The 23,753-nt window shown below is 41.0% G+C and overlaps 1 protein-coding gene across 1 annotated transcript in view; it reads right to left on the reverse strand.

Moving 5' to 3' along the window:
• Nucleotides 1-13,610: 13,610 nt before the first annotated feature.
• PDSS2 (decaprenyl diphosphate synthase subunit 2) overlaps nucleotides 13,611-23,753 on the reverse strand; it is a 303,253-nt gene continuing 293,110 nt past the window's right edge. Inside the window, exon 8 of the mRNA XM_064289434.1 lies at nucleotides 13,611-14,351. Coding sequence (XP_064145504.1) covers nucleotides 14,337-14,351 — 15 coding nt within the window. The 3' untranslated portion in view covers nucleotides 13,611-14,336. The remainder of the gene's footprint in view (nucleotides 14,352-23,753) is intronic.

The following is a 23,753-nucleotide window of genomic DNA, read 5'->3' on the forward strand; positions in this document are numbered from 1 at the left end:
CTCGCGTGACGTGACGGGACTCCGTGTGTCATTTCCGCACAAGGACACAGGAGCCCCCGCTGCAGTGGAACCTCAACCCCTCCGCCCCCACCGCCCGGCCGCCCCTCCCCCTCAGCGGGGCACACGCGGGACCGGCGGCGGCGCTCGGGCGTGAACGGCCGCGGCGGGGAGCTCGGGCGCGCACTCCGGGGACTCGGGCGGCCCGGCGCCGGGCGCGCCGCTCCACGTGGGCCCGCGCTGGCTGCCCGGGGTTGGGACCGCGGCCGTGCACCCACGGCGCGCGCGGACAGGCCGGGAGACCGTGTCCAGTGCACAGTGCCTTCTACCCCTGAGAGTTATTCTGTAAAACGTGGTTTCTCAGGCCCTCGGAGTTTGACCCGAAAAGCTTTTTTTTCTACTTTTTTTTTCCGCGGGACGGAGATTGTGCAGGGCGTCTCCTCCCCTAACGCCCGCGCCTCTCCCGCATTTTTGGCATTTCGGCTGTGGCTCTGGCCCCCGGGCGGGTCTTCCCGCGCCGCGCTCAGCACAAAGACATCGGGGCTTGGGGGCCCAAGCTGCCCCTCCGTCCCGCCGAGCCGGCATGGAGTCTGGCGGGCCGCGAGGGAGCGACCCTGGTGCTGGGAACGCTGCCTGTGGCCACTCCCCCTGTAGGGTGGCCGCCCTCTGTTGTAAGTTTAGAAGCTAGAAATCTGCTTTCTACTTGTAACACGAAGTTTTGAGGTTTGAGGCTGTGAAGCGAGATAATTCAGAAGCGCTCGCGCTCACAGACCCACATGCCAAGCACAAACCCACGGGATCTCGAGCGCTTAAAATAGAAAAACACTAGTCACCAACTGAATAAAGGCTGATTCTGTCTACTTCTAACTCCCGGACTGTAGATTCAAAGTTGATAAATACGAAAACTACGCTTCGGGCATTTTCTCAAGTCTCAGCGATTGGAGTAGTTTGAGGGGGTGGAGTAGGGAGGTGGGAGTCAGTGAAGCTCAGTTCAACCGTGAAACCACGTTTATATTGCAGTCAAACAATGAAAATGTAAATTTTAAAAAATCCTTTAATTTGCTGATCGAAGAAAGTATAAAAAGAGTAAATGTAAATACTCCCATCTGCTGCTCACAGCTGACTGGCTGCAAGAGAGGACCATGTGGCCATCCCCGCGCGGTCAGTGAATAGGTAGAATTGATTTAAAAAGAAAGCATATGCTGGATCCTTGTTGCCCAGTCGCGGCGCGGGATTGAATTAACATATACTTAGGGATCCTCTTATCTTCCTCCAGACCCCTCCAATGGGGAATTTAGTAATTTTGCAGGTTCCTCCCCTTCCAGTTTGAAATCAAAAGACAGTTCAGTTATCTAAGATCTTTGAGGAATTGAGGGGAATATTCTCCAGCTGAATTTGGATTGCGGACTTGGAAAAGTCAGTACTAATTACTATGCAAAATTAGCAAGCAGCCGGGACGACCAAGCCCTGCATCCAGGGGCTGCTTTAGAAAAGAATCTAAACGTGCTCAGTGTCATTCAAAACAGGATGATGAAAAGAAGGGGGCCAAGATAGCAGCCCTTCACATTCAAAAGGCTTGGGTCACTCTATCTACATTTAAAATAGGGCGGAGGGAAGAAGGGAGGAGGACCGATTGGGGCAGAATGGTTAATTTATACATTCCCAGATCACTGAGTAGAGGCACTTCGATTTCTGACTGAAACTTGACTTTTACACTCACGTATTAAATAACACGTGTGATACAGTACATCGCGTTACTTAGTTAACAGATCCATCAGTTTTATTCTCACCTTCAATTTAATGTGACAGCTATAATTAGAATTAAAAAAGGAGTTGCATTTCATTAGTGCAGTTTTCTAGGATTTCCTGGTAGAAGAATCAGGAACAGTTAAAAGAAGCATTTAAGTCACTTTGCATTTAAATCACTTTGCTGAAAAAAACATACTTTGCTGAAGTGGTTTAAAAATGTAAAAGGGCCTTGCTAATTTTTTAGAAAGGGGAGATTAGATGTATGTTGTGAATGGATGTATTTTTAGACAATCGTTCAGTGACAACTGAGGGATTTAAGGCAATAGAAACTAAATAATAAAATGATAGAAAATAAAATTTGTGTTCATACTGTTTGAAACCAAAGATTTTGTCAAATACAATAGCTTTATTAATAAATAGCATCCAAGGCAAGCAGCCAGACTTAGCTGATACAGTTGGCTTCAAAACACCAGCTCTCTTAGGAAACTACAGGCTGACCTTGGGCATTATTGTAAAAGTATGTATCTTAGATTTGCATAGCTGGATGAAATAACAAAGTGAGCTGTTGATTTCAAATAAGTTATTTTTTTAAAAAAATGGAAGTCATTGTTATTTAGGAAACTACCTACCTTCAAATGGTTTTGCACATACATTTATACGGGTTTTTTTGTTTGTTTTTAAAAGGAGAAAGAGGAAGATAGTGCATAAAGGTGAAAATAAATGCATTGAGACAGTTACATCTAATTTTAGAAACTTAAAAAGTAGTACTAAAATCATGTTAAAAAAATTATTTGATAAAAATAATGCCTCATGAAAAAGTATGAATAAACATGATCTAAGATGGGGAGAGAAGTGAGATAAAAAATGCACAACTGCTGCCTAAAACAATTTTAAGAAGTGAATGGGGGTGACCATGGTTCACAAGGGTGTGCATTAAGATCTGAAAAAAATCCGAATTTTAGAAATCTGCTTGATGTGAAATTTCATTGAAAATGCATTTTTCAGTATTTCAAATTAGAGCTGCTGCAACTGATCTAAAGAACCCATTTTCAATTTTACCTGAGTAAAATGCAGCAAGCAGAAAACTGATTACTTGGCCCAGAGGCTAGATAATGTCTCACAAAAAACACTAAAGGTAAAAACTGAAATGGAAAACTACACAGCACTTAATGAATTGTGGGATGTATATAATGTCAATGTATATAATTGAGTGGCAGACAGACAGATATTAGGTTTCAGATAACTGTTATTCAAAAAGGTTTTATCGTTGCTAAATATATTTATAGTTGCCAAGACAATATTTAGTAAGACTTTTTTTTTCAGTAGTCAAGTCTTAAAACAACACAACAGATTTTACTGTTACTTGTGAGACATTTCCACTTTATTTCTTGCCTGCTGGATGTATAATTTTGCCAAGTCTTCAACTTCAAACTGAAGTATTTGGCAGATCCAGATTCAGTGAATTCTCACAACAGCAAATTAAGAGGGAAAAAAAGGGGGGAGGGGGCAGGGAGCTTATATTAACTCTATTAAATTGGACCTACTGAAAGACATGCCTCACAAAATAATTTGCAAAAACTGACAGTTTAGGGGAAGCTGGGCGAAGGAAGTTGAATTTAATCCCTATGTGCTGAAAAAATACACCTCTACTGGAATTGGGAGCAGGTAAATGGCACACACCACCCAATGTGAAAAAATGAGGTTTTGAATGAAAAGCTACAGAGAATTTGTGCTGGGCAGTTTTCCTTACGTGTAGGAGGACTATTTAATAATTTGTATCAGCTTAAGATTTTGAGCACCCAATACAGCCATTAGGATCTGATTTTAGTTGAATGCCTGGCTTGCACAACAGGGTTCTGCAAAAAGAAATATTAGGGAGAGTGAAAACTGCTGTAATCACATTCTCAATTTCAAGCCCTTGAGAAAATAAATGCCAATCTGAGCTATAGCTCATTCTGAGCCTAGTGTGCTGGCTGGAGGCGCTGCAGCCACCAGAGCCCCGGTGCCCAGAGGGGAGCCCAAGGGCCTGCAGTCAGGAGTCCCCACGCTGATCACACAGCTGCAACAACAGGCAGGAAGAAGGTGGAAGTGGAGGCTGGCTTTCCAGCCAATCAGGATCCATTAACAAGAAGAAAAAAATCAACATATACTGCTCTAGTAATTGATCAGTTTCTACAAAATTCATCAAAAGACTCTCTAAACCAAATGGCTTATCTTTTTCTTTCTTTTTTTTTTTTTTAAATTAGTCTTATTTGGCTTGCCAAAAATCTCTGTAAAATGGAACACCTCATGATAATGACCTGAGATCCAGCAATTCCACTTCTAGCAATTTATCCTGGAGAAAAACTCAATCAAGGACACATATCCAAAGCTGTTCATTGCAGAATCATTGGTGATAGCAAAAAAACTGAAGAGAACATGGAAAATATTAAATAAAATGATAATGATACATGCTGTGGCATACTGTGTAGCCTTTGAAAAGAAGAAAGGTGTTCTTTTTACGGATAGAGAAGAATGTCTACGATATATTGCTAAATAAAAGCAGAAAATTGCATATCTATATATAGTGTAATTCTATTTTCATAAGAGGAAAATATATAGTACATATATTTGCATGTGAATAGAAAAATGTCTGGAAAATACAGTGTAGTAGTAGTTACCGCTGTGGTTAAAATGGTAGAGAAGGGGCTTTTACTTTTTCACATTATACGTTTGTGTAATGTTTGGTGTTCCTCCCCTGCCCCCATAATGAGCATCTATTGCTTTTGTAACCTTTTCCCTCTCCCACAGGTTAAAAATAGAGTGGTTGCCATGGCTTAACCCTTTCGTGATCTGTGGTACATATGGTATACCACCCACTTTTTCTGGCTTTCAGGTTCTTTGGAAGTGTACTTTTACCACTGAAAGGATTTACTGCCCCCAGTAGGCAGTAACAAACAAAAAGCCCATTGCCCTTGAGTTGATCCTGACTCATAACAACCCTATATGACAGAGTAGAGCTGCCCCATAGGGCTTCCAAGAAGCGGTTCGTGGATTTGAACTGCCAGCCTTTTAGTTAGCAGCTGTAACTCTTAACCACTGTGCCACCAGGGCTCCATGAAACATTGGTTGAAGCAAAATAGCTGGGGTATGAGGTTTGCAAGTGAAGTAGTGCAACCAGAAAGTGTGATTGGGTATAATTTGGTCTTTTTTGGCTTTTGTACCCCTATAGAAGCCTTGTAAGCATATTATTTACTGTTTCCTGTGTGATAGGAGTTGGAGTTAACTCAGCAGCAACAGGTTTTTTTTTTTTTTCTTGGTGTGATAGAGAGCCCTGGTGGGTTTGGTTTGCCTTTTTGTGTCATATTTGGAAAACCAGAGGTTCCCCATGTAACCTCATTGAAGGCACCATGAAAAACATCAGCAACCAAGGTCCACTGGTACAGACAGGCAACCACTAATTATGAGGTTTGAGAACCTTTAAAGTTCTGTGGTAACCATGTAGTGCCAGACAATATTTCTCAAAATCCATATTCCAAAACCAAACCCGCTGCCGTCAAGTCGATTGACTCATAGCGACCCTATAGGACAGAGTAGAACTCCCCCACAGAGTTTCTGAGCAGCGGCTGGTGGATTAGAAATGCTGACCTTTTGGTTATCAGCCGAGCTCTTAACCACTGCACCACCAGGGCTCCAAAATCCATATTACCAACCAAAAATTTTAAACACACTACATGACTCAGCATGTTTCCATTAATGGAAACACATGGTATCCAAAAAAAATTCAAAGAAGAAAATAATTGGGTCTTGAAAGGATAAAGGAACAAAAGTGACACTAAAGTAGCTAGAAGTTATAGCAAGAGGACAGAAGGCAGCTGGTATGAGGGCCTGGATTTACTCATGTCACCAATTCCCCTTTCTCTACATATTTTTTATGACTTAAACAGAAAAAGAAGAAGAGAAGGATTTCCTGGTAACTATGCTCCAAAAGTAAATAGGGCATTTGGCTACAGGATCCATGGTCCCCTTTCCTCGAGCTTCTGAAGTGCCAACGCAAGTATTTTTAAGAAGTAAATGTGACTGTAAGGATTTCCCTAGAATCATGGCACACTGAAAAAACTAAAAAAAAACAATTGTCTTGAAGTTGATTCTAACTCATGTTGACCCCACGTGTTGCAGAGTAGAAACGCGCTCCACAGGGTTTCATGGTTGTGAAGCATATCGCCAGGCCTTTCTTCTGAGGCATCTCTGGCTGAGTTCAAACTTCCAGCCTTTTAGCTAGCAGCTGAGCGCAAATCATTTGTGCCACCTAGGGACCTTCATGGCACACTTGTTGTTTTGGGCTGTTGAGTCAATTCTGACTCGTAGCAACCCTATAGAACAGAGTAGAACTTCCCCTGAGGGTTTCTTAGGCTGTAATCTTTAGCAGATCACCGGGTCTTTTCTCTGTTGGAGCAGCTAGTAGGTTTGACATTTCAGTTAGCAGCTGAATGCTTAAGTGTTGCACGACCAGGGCTCCTTCATGGCACACTAGGGCTTCAGAAATAATAGATGTCAACTGCCCGATTCTACCAATAAAGAAATTGAGGCAAGCAAGATGCCTTGCTTGTCCAAGGCACATTGGCTTTCTTAGGCCTAGTCTGGCACTCTCCTTTGCAGCAATGTTTTTTGGGTTTCTCTTTCTGTATTATCCTGACCAAAGGCCAAATAGATGTAAAACAACCAGAATCCACTAAGGATAGAAATATACAAGGTTCGCGTTTCACATAATTTCCTTCAGGTGCCCCAAGTCTGAGTTAGAAGCCTGTGCTCTGCACTTCATGGCACCTTGTTCTTTCCCTGCCATAGAGACCCTGCTCACAGAAACTATAATTGTTGATTTATTTGCCTGTCTCCCCAACTAGAACACAAATTCCTGGACAGCAGGACCATGTTTGCCCACTGTATCTCCAAGTGCCTGGCACTGTGCCTGGGACAGTGTGGAGTCTCAACAAATGTTGGCTGGAGGATTGAATGAATTGTTGTTAGAAAACATATGTTCCATTCCTTTCTCCCTTTCTACAAATGAAGAAACAAAGGGCCAAAGGTTAAGAGCAAGGCCACTCAATGCAACACCAAGCCTGTTGTAAGGGAATGGCCCAGAGGTAGGCAGCTAATTTGCCAGGGGCCAGATGCCAGATATGCCCACAATCTAGCAGTCCGTTACCATACCCCACTAACTCTGGAGTAATAATATCACACAGCTCTGAAGTGCCTCCCTGCCTTCCTCTTCACACAGTGTTCTCACATTTGTCATCTCCTGTGTGCCCTTGATCACAGACTGGGACAGGTAGAACAGGTATATCACCTTCCTGTGAGAATCCAGCCCATTTTTAAACAGATGAAGAAAATAGTGCCCAGAGATATTACATGATTTGTAATTCAGTTCTTCAGTTAGCAAGTAATTATTGCAGTACCATGTGTGCCACTCAGCTGTCAGCTTGTTGTACTGCGGTGGCTTTGTGTTGCTGTGATGCTGGAAGCAATGTCACTGGTATTTCAAATACCAGCAGGCTCACCCATGTTGGGCAGGTTTCAGTGGAGCTTTCAGACAAAGACAGAATAGGAAGAAAGGCCTGGTGATCTACTTCCCAAAATCAGTCAATGGAAACCCAGTGGATCACAACAGAATATTGCCCGATTTGCTCTTTTTGGACACGTCACTGGGAGAAAGCAATTGCTGGAGGAGGACTCCATGTTTGGCGAAATAGAGGGCCAGCGTTGGAGCGGCACGGTAGCTGCAGTGATAGGCTCGAACATGCCAGTGATCATGAGGATGGCGTAGGCCTAGGCGGTATTTCATTCTGTTGTACACAAGGTTGCCATAAGGCAGAGTCGACTCGACAGCACCTCTCTTTCTCCCCATGCATTTATCTATCCGTGTCAGGCACTATGCCAGAATTTAGATTCGTGGCTGAGAATTGGCATGGCTTGCATTGTGTCCTAAGGACTAATTCTTTGGCTTTTTACCAGTTAAGCCTAGTTCCCAATTTAATTGTTCAAAGCATCAGTAGTGTTGACCAGAATAGAATTTAATCTTCCTTTCCAGAAAATTCCATTCCACTCCAAGACAAAAAAGACGAAGCGCTCCTTCCTGCTCAGGCTGAGCATTTCTACCCTCTGCCTTTGCTCAGGGTGTCCCCGGAGTCCCCTGGCCAACTCCTATTCATCCTTCAAGGCTCAGCCAAACGTTTTCTCCATTGTGAGATATTTGCCCTCTCCCTTCTCCACCAGGAAGCAGCCCTGGTGGCTCAGTGGTTAAGAGCTCAGCTGCTAAATGAAAGGTCAGTGGTTCAAATCCTCTAGCCGCTCTGTGGGAGAAAGATGTGGCAGTCCGCTTCTGTAAAGATTTCAGCCTTGGAAACCCTATGGGGCAGTTCTACCCTGCCCCATAAGGTCACTGTGAGATGGGATTGACTCAACAGTAACAGGTTTAGTTCCCCTTTGGAGGTAGTGGGGTGCCTTGCTGTGTTCTCTTCTATACCTTTCAAGTAGACAACCCTTACCTCAGCCTAACCAGTAGTACTTGGTTATACCATTTATCCGTATCTTCTGTCATACTCTTGTACTGGGCTCCAGGAAGCCTCAGAATGTGTGTCATCCCGCCTGTTGCCTTCTGAGGTGTCTCCCAAGCAGTTCTTCCCTGCTGTGACTATGACACATGCACTGGAAACTCCAGCAGACTGGACCAGGGGCTAAGGCTTCAACTGAGGGCAGCCCTTCACAGGTGCATGGGGGACGAGGCCAGCCCTTCCTGGGGTAGCTAGATACCAGTGCCGCTTATTAACGGGGGCTTTGAAGTGGATGATGACAAACCCACACAGCCAAATCTTCTCTTTTGAAAAACATACATATTGGGTGGAAAAAGAGTAGTGTGGTCAATTGGACTTGATCCTAATATCCCAGAAGCGCTGGTCCCAGGGTGACTGTTCTATTGACAGGGTGACTTTTGTAGCCATGTCACAGCTCCAAGGATGCTTGAGATCAACCTCTGTCTCTGTAAGAATCTGCTGTCCCTTTTGTTTCTAAGGAATGTGACTAATTAAATTTTGGTACTCATTGCAAGCTGGGCCATTTTCATTCATCTCTCCGACCCCGCAGCTCTGTCCTCACGCTGCATATGGCAGGTGGTGGTAATAAATACTGCTGCACTTGTTGGCTGTATAGTGCAGTACTTACCAAGTCAGACAGACTTGGATTTGAATCCAGGCCCCAACACTTACTGAGTGTGAGACCTTAGGAAACTGCTTAAGCTTTGAGCTTACATTTGCTTGTTCACAGCGTAGGTGATACCGCCCCACAGGTGGTTAAAAACCAGGCAGTTCTGTGTAGCACTGGTACAGTGGCTGGCATAGGTTAGTGTTCAATAAAGGGTAGCTGTTATTTTTTTTTTATTATTGGTTATAAATGAGGTGAGTGAATTGCTGAAATAACTAGCCCAGGCGCATAACAGCTAGGATTTCATTTTGTTTTTCATTCATTCATACGTGGGGAAAAAAACCCCAACACTTCTAGTTTAGCAGCAAAAGCACAAAGGTTTATATGAGCTCCCTCAGTGCTGCCTGGAAGAGACCCAGAGAATACCACTTTAAATTCAAACTCTGTAAGAAAGTTAAAAAAAAAAAAAAAAAAAAAAAAACCACCATGTAATTCTAAAACATGTGTTATCTGTGACAGCCCCCAAATTACAATTCTAATGTCCATTCTCCTCACCCTACTCTTAAGGAAAAGTGGAACAATGAGTCCTGCCATTATTCTCCAGGACAGGCTCTAGTAGCTTCTATTATATGTGCCCTGGGCTAAATAATTTAACCAGAGATAAAGCATAGGCAGTGTATGCAAATTTTAGTTCATACATTTGTGTATATGAAATAACCACTTCTATTTTTATTTTATTTACTTTCTATTTTGAATCCCACTCTTTCGGAGCCCCATCTCCACCTCAGGGTCATGCCAGGGTCCAGAGGACTTCGGGGACCTCTGTCCTCCAGGCACCTGCCCACATAGGTTCTCGCTGAGCCAGCCGTCCATCATTCTGCTCACCGTGCCCTGCAGGCAGTGGCTATGCCAGGCCCAGCTGGGGACATGGAGCTCTCTTTGTGAGGCTGCCTAGAACAGACCTGTGTGTTACAGATGCCTACAGGGAGCAGCAAGGAGAGTTCATGAGTGAAGCCAGCAGTGTGCATATTAAACACATAAGAACATCCTTTACTTCTCCAAAGAAATACACCAACTCCCACATTTCTTTCAGCTTGAGCCATCTTCAGTGTATCTTTTGTTTCCCCACTCATGGAAAAAAAAACCTGGGCAAAGAGGAGCATTTATCTCTTGCAGTTCAAGCGTCCTGCTGAGTGGCCACTGGCCCCCGGCATCCAGTACAAAGCAGGGACTGGCGGGGACTGTGGCAAAGCGGAATACTCATTCTTCATCTAAAGCGGGCAGCCATGTGGTGCCAGGACAGACTGAACCCAGTGTGGCCAAATTTTCCAATTATTAAGAGAAGCAGACATCTGGATGTGAATGTGGAATTGCCTTGGTTTTAAATGCTGAATGACTCAAATTCACATGGCTGAACAAAGCCCATCTGTAGGTCAGAGCCAGCCCACAGGCCTCCAGTTTGTGACTTGGGGCCTGGACCCAGGCCATAGCCACATCTTCTCTGGGGACAAACCTGTCTCCCAGCAGTGTTACTGGAATACCCAGGCAGCAGGCCTGTCATCCCTCCACCCAGTCCAGGGTCCAGAAGAGCCTCCCGCTGTCCTGCTTCTGCCCAAGACCTTTGCCTATGGCTCAAATCCTCTCCCCACTGGGGCTTAAGTGTTAGAAACGAAAGCACGAGGACCATTCCAGCTTTCTGCCCCACCTCACCCCTCCACCGAGACAATGAAGCCACAGTGAATATCTCTTTGGAGGCAGGGAAGAGAAAGGGGAAAATGCCAGGAGAATAAAAGTATAGGTTAATATCTCAAAAATATTTTCCACTACACATACTTACTGAAATATTTGACTTGAGGTTGCTTATAAAACAATATCAGAATTTCTTTACACTGAGAACTCGAAGGAAGTACAAAGAAAATCTTTTCAGAAGAAGATCCCAGATCAGCCAACTAATCCAATATTCCGTTTTCCACAGTAATATATATGTACTGCATACGGTGTCTTAATAACGTGTTATGATGTAACATTCACTTTCATTAGCACAGGACCTTGTTTTCTTGCTTCTGCCATGGGCAATTTCTGAATTCAATAATAAGATCTTTAAAAAATGTAATAAATTGCTACACCAGAAGGAGTTTAGCACCTTAAAGGTTCATCTACTGAATCTATATAAACATATGATGCTAGTTATTACTGAGCCATCATTGGTTGAAAGGACAAAAGTTATTAGTGAGCCATTACTGGTTTAAAGGACTAAAGTAAGATAACCTTTGTGCTCTGGGAAGAGGATAAATTTGGGGGTAGAAAGCTCGGACCCAAATTACCTTTGTTTCATCATTTTACTTGGTGGTGGGAGAGAGATGCTGGTTTCAGCGTGATATCATTCGGAGTGGTCAGGAGTTGGGTGAGAATATTAGAAATATGCCAGCTGAAAATCCTTCAAGTAAATAACCTTATTACCCTCCTGACCTATGTAATCAGCATGGAGCGAAGAGGAATAATTGCCCTTTGAAACCCAAGTGTACCAGTTTGAGAGAAAAAGGGCCAGAGGAATCCAATAAGCCACATTCACCTGTTTTTTCCCTCTAAATATTTTACATTAGAAATTAGAGAAGTTTTGTGCCTGCCTACCACTACCCACACAATAGATGGGTCCTGATAGAAAGGGAGAAAAATGTGGAGCAGAACTTCAAATTCTCAAAGAATCCAGACTTACTGGACCCATTGAGACTGGAGGAATCCCCGAGGTGATCTCGCTGAAATACTCTTTAAACCTTGAACTGAAACTATCCCCTGAAGTCACTTTTTAACTAAATAGCAGGTTAGCTTAAAAGGTAAAGAATGTCGCCCTTGAGTACTGCACTCTTTTAAAAAATTATCTATGTGAAACCACATGGACAACAGTTACTCTAAAACATAGATGAGAAGGTGGTGGGGGTGGGGAGGGAGGAGGTGTGCAGTGAGACTGAGTCAATGGGAGTGAAACAACTAGAACGGAAATAATGAGAATGTTGACACAATGTGAAGAATGTAACCGAAGTCACTGAACATTAAGTGTAGAAATTGTTGAATGGAAGAAGTGGGTTTTCTGTGTATATTTTCACCAAAAACACACAAAAAAGTGTTAGAGAATTAGAGAACTTTTGAGTTCCTTTCCTCCAAAAACTTTTTTTTTTTTTTAAAGGAAAGTAATAGCATCAGCAGAAATAAGTGGGATATGAATGTTGGCATGGGGAAAGACACGGCTCATTGTAATTCTCCAAGACTCAAACATTTGGTATTTCCTGAACTCTCTTTGTAAGGACAATGAAGATTTCAAAAGTTATATATAATAAAATATGTTACATCAGGGTGATAGCCAATGATTTTATGATATTTAAATATAAAAATAAAGACACATAAAAGAGACTGCTTGGATAGCAATGCAAATCTTCATGAGATGCCTGTCGTAACCCTATCTTTTGGTAACTAAACTTAGTTGTGGCAACTGGCTTTATTCCGCTTTGACAGTAGGTAAGTCAACTACTTCAGGCGGCAAACGGATCTCTAGTCTAGGCTCAAGTAAGTGAATATGTTTTCCCAATTCCTATGTTCTGTGAGTTTATGCGCGACAGGATCTGGCTCATAGCAATTGCAGAGAGAGGCTGGCAAGAGTACTAGTGCCTAAATGTAGGGCTGAGCAGGCAGTGGGCGGGAGAAGGTGAGGCCTTTTGGAAGATGGTATGATCAGCTTTAATGTGACAAAAGCTTTTAAAATTAAATATTTATTGAGTACCTATGACTGCAAAGCTTTGAGTTCTTCGGGAAATTAATAAATGGATAAGCAGGCCTCTGCCCTCAGAGAGCTTTCAGTCTTACCGCCGAATCAATCATGAGCTCTGATATTGTAATATAAAGTGGAAGGTGGCAGCAGAGTAGGTGTGGGGCGGTGGGCTGGGAGAAATCAGGAAGGCCTTGTGGAGGAAGGGGCTGTCCTGTGAGCCTGCAGGAAGGAGGAGTGAGACTCTGGGCCACGGGCCAAAGCCATTTTGAGCCGGGAAAGCTGTGGGCAGCAGCAGAGGCAAGAAACTGCAGACCATATTTGGAAAACTATAAATAGCCCTTCTGAGTAAAATATTGAGCTAAGGGAAGGAAAAAGTAAAAGGTGAGGCTAGAAAGATAGATGGCGGCCAGATTGAGGGCTTCCTCTAGTCTGTGCCACAAATCATAGCACCATGTACTTCCAGCACCCAACCTCCACACTCAGCATAAAACCAAAAAACCAAACCCACTGCTGTCGAGTCAATTCTGACTCCTAGTGACCCTATAGGACAGAGTAGAAGTACCCCATAGAGTTTCCAAGGAGTGCCTGGTGGATTTGAACTGCTGACCTTTTGGTTAGCAGCCATAGCACTTAACCACTACGCCACCAGGGTCTCCTATACACAGCTTGGTGCTTGACTAATTCACCAGGAACAAATGTGACCGGCAGCAAGCACAGGTCAAGAAGATCCTGATCCCAAAACACCAGTGCAGCCACTGAGCATTGCTGGTCTCTCAAACCTTGATACTAGTGACCCAGCGGTAACTCAGCACTGGGATGATGCCAGGAAGAGGGATGGACAGGGACAGAAACTTAACTGATAACTGACCACTACCCCCTTTACAGTCTTGCATGTCCATGTAACTTCCATGAGGCCCAGTTTGTGTATTTAAGGGGAATGCCTAAGAATGCTAGAACAGGGCCACATGTTCATGCAAGGAAAGAAAAAGTGCTTCAACATGCCAAGAAACTTAACAAAGAAGACAGCCACTGTTTTTTTTTTTGTTTTGGGCGGGGGGACTTTTTATTGTGGCTTGGGTGAAAGTTTACACAGCAAATTAGTTTCCCACTCAACAATTTATACACATTTTGTTTCGTGACATTAGTTGCAATCCCCTCGATGTGACAGCACTCTACCCCCTTCCTCCCTGGGTTCGTTTCCTTTTGCCTATCTTTCCTGCCCCTTCAGCCTTCTGAGCTTTGTTTTTGGGCATATGCTGCCCTTTTGGTCTGGTATGGATGACTGTGCTGAGAAGCATGTTCCTCATGGATGTTATTGCTCACTGATAGCCATTATAAAGCTGTGTCTATTGTTTGGGTGAAAGGTGATCTCTGGGAGTGGGTTCATTTCCAGGTTTGAAGGGTGTCTAAGGGCCATAGTCTTGGGTGTTCCACCAGTCTCTATCAGACCAGTGAGTCTGGTCTTTTTAATTTTGCTCTACATTTTTCTCCCACTCTGTCTAGGACCTCCTATTGTGATCCCAATCAGAGCAGTCTGTTAGTGGTAGCTGGGCATCATCTAGTTCTTCATCTAGTACAGCTGACGGAGGCTGTAGTTCATGTGGTCCACCGGTCCTTTGGACTAATCGTTTCCTTAAGTCTTTGATTTTATTTACTCTTCTTTGCTCTGCATGGGAAGAGAACAATAGTTCTATCTTAGATGGCCGCTCATAAGCTTTTAAGTCCCCAGTCACTACTCACCATTGTCGGATGTAGAACATTATCTTTATGGACTACAATATGCCAACTGACCTAGATTTCTCCCAAGACAGCAACTATTTTGAGCCTGCTGAGCAAAAAGAAATCATCCACCAAAGGCAACTGTTAATTTTAAATTCCATGGCATTTGTGTATTGAGTTAATATTCTCTGGATAGAAGTTTTCACCTTTACATGTCTTCTCTTTTTTCCTGCTTGAATTTCAATTAGTCTCAAAATAATAAAGGTCTTTTTTTTTTACAGTTAACCAGAAACATTACTAGTAATCAAAGACCCTGAATAAAAAATACGCTACTATGTTGTCAAGTATTCAAGGGATCCTTGATAAGTACAACGAAACCTCATGATAATGTACTTATCAAAATATACTTTTAGATACAATGTTGAATTGGCGACTGGCTCCCATTCCCTGTCTAGCCTCTGTTTGAGAACAGGGAAGGGGTAGGGATGGGGGAGGGGTAAAATTCTATCCTACGGTTGGGGTATGCGTCTTGGAGTAGAGGGCAAGGCTGTGAAGGTTTCTAAACTTGCTACAGAAAAAGTGTAGATGAAGGTGGTGAGTCCCTAGTCTTCAGTATTTTCCCAGCTGAATTTCTGAAACTGACCAACTAGCTGGGAGATTCCTGGAAACACTGATGCTATCCTGCAAGGCCCAGACTACCTCTGGACTCAGATTTGTCCCCAATAATATCTAAGTTTCTTGAGCCTTGATGGCGTGACAGTTTAGAGCCCAGCTGCTAACCAAAAGGTCGGCAGTGCAAATCCACCAGCTGCTCCTTGGAAACCCTACGGGGCAGTTCTACTCTGTACTTACAGGGTCACTATGAGTTGGAATCGACTTCACGGCAATGGGTTTTGGTTTGGTTTAATACCTAAGTTGGAGTAAACCACTGCCACCAGGTGGCATCAAACCATAGCTGAGATTGGCAGGAATTTAGGTAGGGCAGCTGAACTCCCAGAATTCCTCACTAGCTAGCTGCACAGACCACACTGGTCATTTTGTTGTTTATCTTACAAAAAACATGACCTTACATTTCACATAACTGGATTCTTTGGATCTCACTTATCCAATTACAGCCAGGGTGTACTGTATCAATTTATGGTAACCAATAATTGAGGCAAGTACTCTCTAAATAAAGACCAAAGGAGACTGAATTAAGCACTGTGCTGGTCGTTTTACATACTTTAACTAATTTTTCAACCACTTATGGCTATACAGACTGAATAATCTGAAACGGCCATTTTTATAGGTCAAAATAGTCAAATACCGACATTTTCACATGGTTCAACCTAGTAATTATTATTAAATGATTTCTTGGATATGTATATCTTATAGCTTATTATTTGGATCATTTGAATTTACAATATGTATGTTTTATGTCTGCTTGATTTATCAATTTCTGAAAGGGGTGTGTCAAAATATTTATAACTTGGTTATCCATTTCTCCCAGCAGTTTTTTCAGTTGTTCCTTTATATATTTGAGGCTGTATTGTTAATTGCATACATGTTTTCGATGGTTATATCTTCTAGCTCAATTGTTCCTTTTATCAACATATAATGTTATTTAAAAAAAAAATTTATTTTTGTTGTTGTTGAGAATATATACAATACATATACCAATTCAACATTTACTACATGTACAATTCAGTGACATTGATTACATTCTTCAAGTTGGCAACCATTCTCACCCTCCTTTTCTGATGTTCCTCCTCCATTAACATAAACTCACTGCCCTCTAAGTTTCTATCTAACCTTTTGAGTTGCTGATGGCAGTTTGATCCTATATAACAAAACAAAACAAAACCTGTTGCCATTGAGTTGATTCCAACTCATAGTGACCTTATAGGACAGAGTAGAACTTCCCCACAGAGTTTCCAAGGAGCGCCTGGTGTACTTGAACTGCCAACCTTTTGGTTAGCAGCCATAGTACTTAACCACTATGCCACCAGATCTTAAAAGAGCATAATGCTCAAGGCAGACATTCTTTACTAGTTAAGCTAAACCATTGTTTGGTTTTAAGAAGACTTCAGGGAATATTTTTGGTTTAAGGCTTAAAGATCATCTCAGAGCAATAGATTTGGGGGTTCATCCAGCCACCATGGCTCTAGAAAATCTGGATTCCATGAGAATTTGAAATTCTGTTCTACATCTTCCTGCTTTTGGTCAGGATTCTTCTATGGAATCTTTGATCAAAATGTTCACTAATGGTAGCTGGGCACTCAACCAGTTCATGGCTGAAGAGGCAGTTGTTCGTGGAGGCAATTAGCCACACATCTGTTTCCTCCTCCTGTTTCTGACTCTCCTTCTTCCTCTGTTGCTCCAGGTGAACAGAGAACAATTGTTGTACCTTGGATGGTCTCTTGCAAGATTTTAAGACCTGAAGCACTACTCAGCGAACTAGGAGGTAGAACAGAAGCGCTAAACACGATATTAGGCCAGTTAACTGAGATAGTCCATGAAACCATGATCCTAAACATCCAAAGCAAGAAACCAAATCCCATGAGGTGTTTGGTAGCACATAAGCAGCCTCAGCAGCTGCTCTGTTTTTCTGTTGTTTTTATAAATACATCACACTTTTTTTTTTTGCCTTAGTCTATCACACAATTTTTGTCAATTCAACTTTCTACAGGTATACAACTTATCAACAGCAATATAATGTTCTTTGTTGAAGAAAGTAGGGGAGAATCTTACTATTTGACAAAATAGAGTTTAAGGGGAGGTATGCCACCTAGGGACTCCCCCTTAAACTCTATTGTGTCAAATATTAAGATTGCCGCCCTTCTTTCTTTTGGTTCATGTTTTTTAAATACTTTTTTTAGGTCTTTTTTTTTTTTATTGTAGTAAAATATATAGCAAAATTTCCATTTTAACTACAATTCTGTGGCATTATATTCACAATGTTGTACAACCATCACCATCTATTTCCAAAAGTTTTCATCATCCCAAACAGAATCTAATACTTTTCCCCATCTTTTATTTTCAAACTTTCTGTGTCTTTTTAAGTTTCCTTTTTAGACAACTTATTATTGGGTCCTGTTTTTCAATTCAAACTGTAATTCTGGTTTTTTAATTGGTGGATTTTGTATTTATTATAATTTATTGTACTGGAAGTACTTATTTCTATCATTACATTCCATATTTTTCATGTACCCTCTTGCTGCTTTAGATTGGATAGATTTTTTTTGCTGGCCTAAATGTTAAACATTGTGGTTTGCCTGAATCTGTCTTACCTCAAAGCCCATGCTGTGTCCACTGCACCACACTAAGAATTAGATGTTAATGGAACCTTAGAAATTAATCATCTACTCAGTGGATCTAAAACCAAAATGTGTGTGAAAATTACCTGGAAGCCTCTTAGAAATGCAGATTACTGGCCACCATCAGAGATTCTTGTTCAGTGTTGTTGTTGTTAGATGCCTCTGGGTCAATTTTGACTCATAGTGACCCCATGTGACACAGTAGAACTGCCCCACAGGGTTTTCTAGGCTGCAGTCCTTATGGGAGCCAAGTCTTTCTCCCGGAGAGGCACTGGGTGGGTTTGAACCGGCTACATATCAGTTAGCCGAGTTGCCTAACCATTGCGCCACCAGCGCTCCTTCTCTGGCTCAGTAGGTCTGGGTAAAGAGAAAGCTCTGACTCTAAGGTAAGCCCCTGATTTTGATGCAGGTGATCCAGAGACAACATTTTTCAAATGCTGTTTCCCTCCAGCCCCATTACTTTCCAAGTGGTTAACTCTGTACTCTTTGCCCTTTAAATATTGCTATATATATATATATATATATATACATACACACACACACCCCTGGATGAGTTCTAATCATCTCTTTTCTAGACCTTTTCTCACCTTATATTGTTCTATATATTAAAAGAATCTGTAAACCTATTTCCATAATCTATATTTTTTTAGAGTTTATAAATCTATTTGTACTTTATTGTTACTCTAATTTTTACTTGTTTCATTATTATAAAAACATATTTCCTTTAATAGCATTTATTGCCGCCCAATCTCTGTGATGCATCCAGTGATAGGTGCACTGCATTTCGGGCATAACCACCTCTTCACCAGTAAGCATGGCTGCCTCCACTTCTACAAGGAGCAAGGAGCAACGTGGGTGAATTTGCCCAGTGCCACATTCAGTGGAGGAGCTGGAATTTGAACCCAGATCTATTATATTTTTTATATGGCGGTGCCTTCAAAAAACTTGATCCCAGTAAGTCCACAGTATGTAGTGAAGACACAAATAATCTCATTATATGATTCATTTTTGTATCCAAGACAGCCTTGTACATAGTAACACTTAAAAAATGTCAGTGTAAAGAAAGCACGAACTTAATCTGGTTTTTACTTCTCTTAATTGATGGTTTCCAACTCAGGGAAATCACAATCTGGTAAGGCAAAGAAGTAGCATTTATGTTTTACCGTTTGGTAAAACTCGAATTTGGAGACAAAATAGAAGAGCCCATGTACCACAGTGTCTTCATCTGAGCAGCTACTGCGATAGGTCATCGATGTCGCAATATGGGGAAATGTCCGTTATAAGATATTATAATCTCGGTCTCATTTATTTTGTATTTTTCTAATTAATTCAATAAAATTCTTCAAGGAATACAAAAATGCAATTTTAGTACTAATTTCTTCTTCATGTACGCAGTTTTTTTAATGCTGATGTTGAACACAATAGAACAAGCAACTATACGTAATTGTAGAAATTATTGCTGGGAATTCACATGTGAAATACACACCTACTGCCTCCGGTTGGCAATGCTAACTAGGTTATAGATAGTACGGCTGACAAACCCAAAACATATACTGCTTTTTGATGGGTACCTGCTTTGAAAGGAAAAAATGTTCGAACACAATGTTTAAATTGGAAAGCTTTCATCAGAACTAGCCAAGGGGAAAGAGGTTTATTTCCTAATCATAGCCTTGCTTAACAATCTAGTCATATAGACAGACTTATGGTAAAGCTTCCTGAAAACAGATATTTATGCTACTATTTTTTTTTTAGATAAACAAGTGATACACCCAGTCTATAAGCATATTTTGATAGTGCTGATGGGCATTTTTAAGAAAATCTAACTGTGCCCGCCCGGATTAAATAATCTCTTACTGTGTATATGTGGAAAGGCAAAGGAAGTGACAGGACTGAGATGAAAAATGGGGGAGTGAAATTTACGTTCATATCACTTTTTAAAGATAAAACTTACACTAGGTCATTTTGCTGGGATTGTCTATTAGAACTAAAAAATTTAAAAGCTCTTTGAAAAACTTTAACTATTGACACAGAAGAAAAAGATGCCATTCATTTTGATTGTGCAAACTTAAATATTATATATTAATAGGGAAGTCTTTTTGCTGGTGTTTTACATTGCTGGAGGGCAAAAATTCAATAAATACGTTTCAATCATTACAAGGTATAGATATAAGGATTAGTGATGACTTTTATAAATAACAAATATAAAACTTGCAGACGTCATTATATTTTAATGGGCTACAATAATTTGGTTTTCAAAGGATGCCTTTTTTGTTTGTTATGATTTGTGAAGCAATATGATGGAATTTTAATGCTGAACTTACTCAATCAGATGACAATAAAGGTGAGGGGGCTAGGGACAAATTCTTCTTCCTACACATTTGTTTTTAGGTGCCTCTACTTGCCTGAGTGCCTTGATACCATGGTGATAGCTTAGCAGCTGCTAAACACAAATTAATCTGTCATGCTAGCTTCTGATCATAAAAGGTTGGTAGGTAGGACACTGCAAAAAAAGAAATATATATGCATACATATATATATAGATGCTTGTCTTAGTTATCTAGTACTGCTATAACAGAAATACCACAAGTGGATGGCTTTAATAAAGAGAAATTTATTCTCTCACAGTCTAGGAGGCTAGAAGTTTGAATTCAGGGTGCCAGCTCCAGGGGAAGACTTTCTCTGTCGGCTGTGAGGAAAGGTCCTTGTCATCAATCTTCCCCTGGTCTAGGAGCTTCCCAGCACAGGGACTCCAAATCCAAAGGATGCACTCTGCTCCTGGTGATGCTTTTTTGGTGGTATGAGGTCCCCTGTCCCTCTGCTCATTTCTCTCTTCTATTTCTCAAAAGAGATTGATTTAAGACACTACCTAATCTTGTAGATTGAGTCCTGCCACATTAACATAACTGCCTCTAGTTCTGCCAAATTAACATCATAGAGGTAGGATTTACAACACATAGGAAAATCACATCAGATGACAAATGGTGGACCATTACACGATACTGGTAATCATGGCCTAGCCAAGTTGACACACATTTGGGGGCGGGGGGTGGGGTGGACACAATTCAATCCATAACAATGGCTAATGGTTTTTTAAAATTTTTGTTAGTTGATCTCTCTACTACCTGCCTTTGTCTATCTCTTCATATATAGAAAATGAGATGAGAATCCAGAAAATTCCCAAAACTCAAGTGTTATAATTGATGAGGTTTTATATGTATGTATATAAAATACCTTTCTTAAATAGGAAGTAATGATCTTAATGGTGCACAAAAAGTGTTTTGCAAAGACATTTCACAAGGATTTTTTTTTCATGCTAATGGACATTTAATATCTGTTGATGGCATTTAGGAGGACAAGATTACATAAAATATAAATATAAAATATTTATAAATATGAGACTTAGATGACACTATGGTTTCTGTCATTTTAAGTCAATATACCATATGCTGCTTTTCATTGTCTTCATCATGATAATTTATATGTAAAACAAAGAAAGTAAAATGATCTGAAAGGAAGAACCTAATATTTGAAAAGCTGGGAGAAAACAGTCACCTTGATTTTCAGGGCTAATGATTTCATTTCACATACCCACAAAAAATAGTAAAATAGTTAAAGTGAATAGTTGTCAGTTAGTTGAACAGACATGTCTAATAGGCTTGTGTGCACGCTCTGATACATCGATGGTGCCTGCCTGGAGTGCCACGTCGAGGAGGATTCTGAGGTTCTGTAGGAAAGGGCTGTGAACGCTGAGTAAATGTCTACTAGAGTTGGGAAGGAGACTAGAGGACAAACAAAACAAAACAAACAAACAAAAAACCCAAAACCAAATCTGTTTCCATTGAGTCAATTCCAACTCATAGGAATCCTATAGGACAGAACAGAACTGCCCGCTAGGGTTTCCAAAGCTGTAATCTTTACAACAGCAGTCTGCCACATCTTTCTCTCTCGGAGAAGCGGGTGGGTCTGAACCACCAACCTTTCTGTTAGCAGCTGAGTACTCACTGAACAAAAGACTTATTAATAGTAATAGGTATGTGGAAAGGATGGTTAGCCCAAAGCATTGGAGCACAAACTTTATTTTGACTTACATTTTATGTTAAAATGAATGCAAATCTTATATTCAATTTCATAATATCTATGTTTAGTGTCTGTCATGGATTGAATTGTGCCCCCAAAGTTACCTGTCAACTTAGCTGGGCCATGAGTCCCAGTATTGATTGTTCACCATTTTATGTGATTTCCCTATGTGTTATAAATCTGATCACTATGATGAAATGAGACAGTGGCAGTTATATTGATGGAACATACAAGATTAGATAGTGTCTTAAGCCAATCTCTTTGAGATATAAAAGAGAGAAGCAAGCAGAGAGACAGTGGGACCTCATACTACCAAGAAAGCAGTGCTGGGAGCAGAGTGTGTCCTTTGGACCTGAGGTTCCTGTGCCGAGATGCTCCCAGACTGAGGGAAGACAGATGACAAGGACCTTCCTCCAGAGTTGACAGACAGAGAAAGCCTTCTCCTGGACCTGATGCACTGAAGTCAGGGATCTAGCTTACTGGACTGTGAGAGAATAAATTTCTCTTTATTAAAGCCATCCACTTCTGGTATTTCTGTTATAGCAGCACCAGATGACTAAGACAGTATGTCATAAAAATTCTTAAAAATCATCTGCTGTTAAGTCACCCACCTTTAACCTTGTGAAAAACCAGATGTTCCCAGATGATGAGCACGTACATTCTGTGGCTCCCCACCTCCCAGCACCTGGCAGGCTGCCGAGGGTCCATAAGTCTGTGTATAATACTATGAGATTCAGAGAAGTTAAGTAACTTGATTGTGAGTGGCAGAACTTGGATTCAAAGACCCCAAAGCCCATATTCTTCACAAAGACTGTCTGTATTCCTCTAAAAGTAAGCACAGGGTTACTGTAAGCACAAAGATTTTGCGCACCACAGAAGACCATAAAGTAAGTAGTAACTCAGCAATTTCAGTATTGCTGTTAACAGAAGGAAAAAAAAAAAAAAGCGTAGTTTATAGACTGGGAGGTTAATATTGTTAAGATGGCAGTTCTCCCCAAACTTATGTGTACATTCAATTCCTATCAAAATCCTAGCAGGCTTCTTTGTTATTGTTGCAGAAATTGACAAACTGACTCTAAAATTTGGATGGAAACGCAAAGGACTCAGAGTAGCCAAAACAATTTAGAAAAAGAACTACAAGTACAAATAGGGAAATCTAAATAAGATTGACATATTGTATCCTGTTGCGACATTGTAAGGAGTGCTGGTGGTACAGTGGTTAAGAGCTTGGCTGCTAACCAAAAGGTTGGCGGTTAGAATCCACCAGCTGTTCTGCGGGAGAAAGATGTGGCAGTCTGCTTCCGTAAAGATTACAGCCTTGGGAACCCTATGGATGCAGTTCTATTCTGCCCTACAGCTTTGCTATGAGTTGGAATTGACTCAATGGCAGTGGGGTTTTGTGTGTGTGTGTGTGTGTGTGTGTGTGTAATATTGTACTATATTTTTGCAAGATCTTACCATTGGGGGTAACTGGGTAAAGGGTATCTGGGATCTCTTTGTATTATTTCTTAAAACTGCATGTGAATTCATGATTTTCTCAAAATAAGAAAAAAAATTTTGGGGGGGCGAAATTTAGTAGTCTGTATTATTTCTTAAATTAAAAGTTTAATTAAAAAAAAAATCTAACAAGAAATGAGAAGAGTCTGCACCATACAAAAACTTTAAACTCTACTCAAAGACATAAGACATATACATTGAAAGACATTCTGGTTTGGGATAGTAATTTTCTTTTTGTGTGTGTGCTATCATTATTTATTACAAATTTACTGTTTAAATGCAGGAACATGTAATACCACAAGGGTTGGAGACTAAAATTGGGCCCCAAATGGGCTCAAGAACAATTTTATTTTTTTTCTTTCCATTTTTTAATTTTATTATTGTACTTTAGATGAAGGTTTACAGAACTAGCTTCTCATTAAACAATTAGTATACATATTTTTCTGTGACTTTGGTTTCCAAGCCCATGACATGTCAAC

The sequence above is a fragment of the Loxodonta africana genome, chromosome 1 (assembly GCF_030014295.1).
Source record: "Loxodonta africana isolate mLoxAfr1 chromosome 1, mLoxAfr1.hap2, whole genome shotgun sequence".
Taxonomy (NCBI): domain Eukaryota; kingdom Metazoa; phylum Chordata; class Mammalia; order Proboscidea; family Elephantidae; genus Loxodonta; species Loxodonta africana.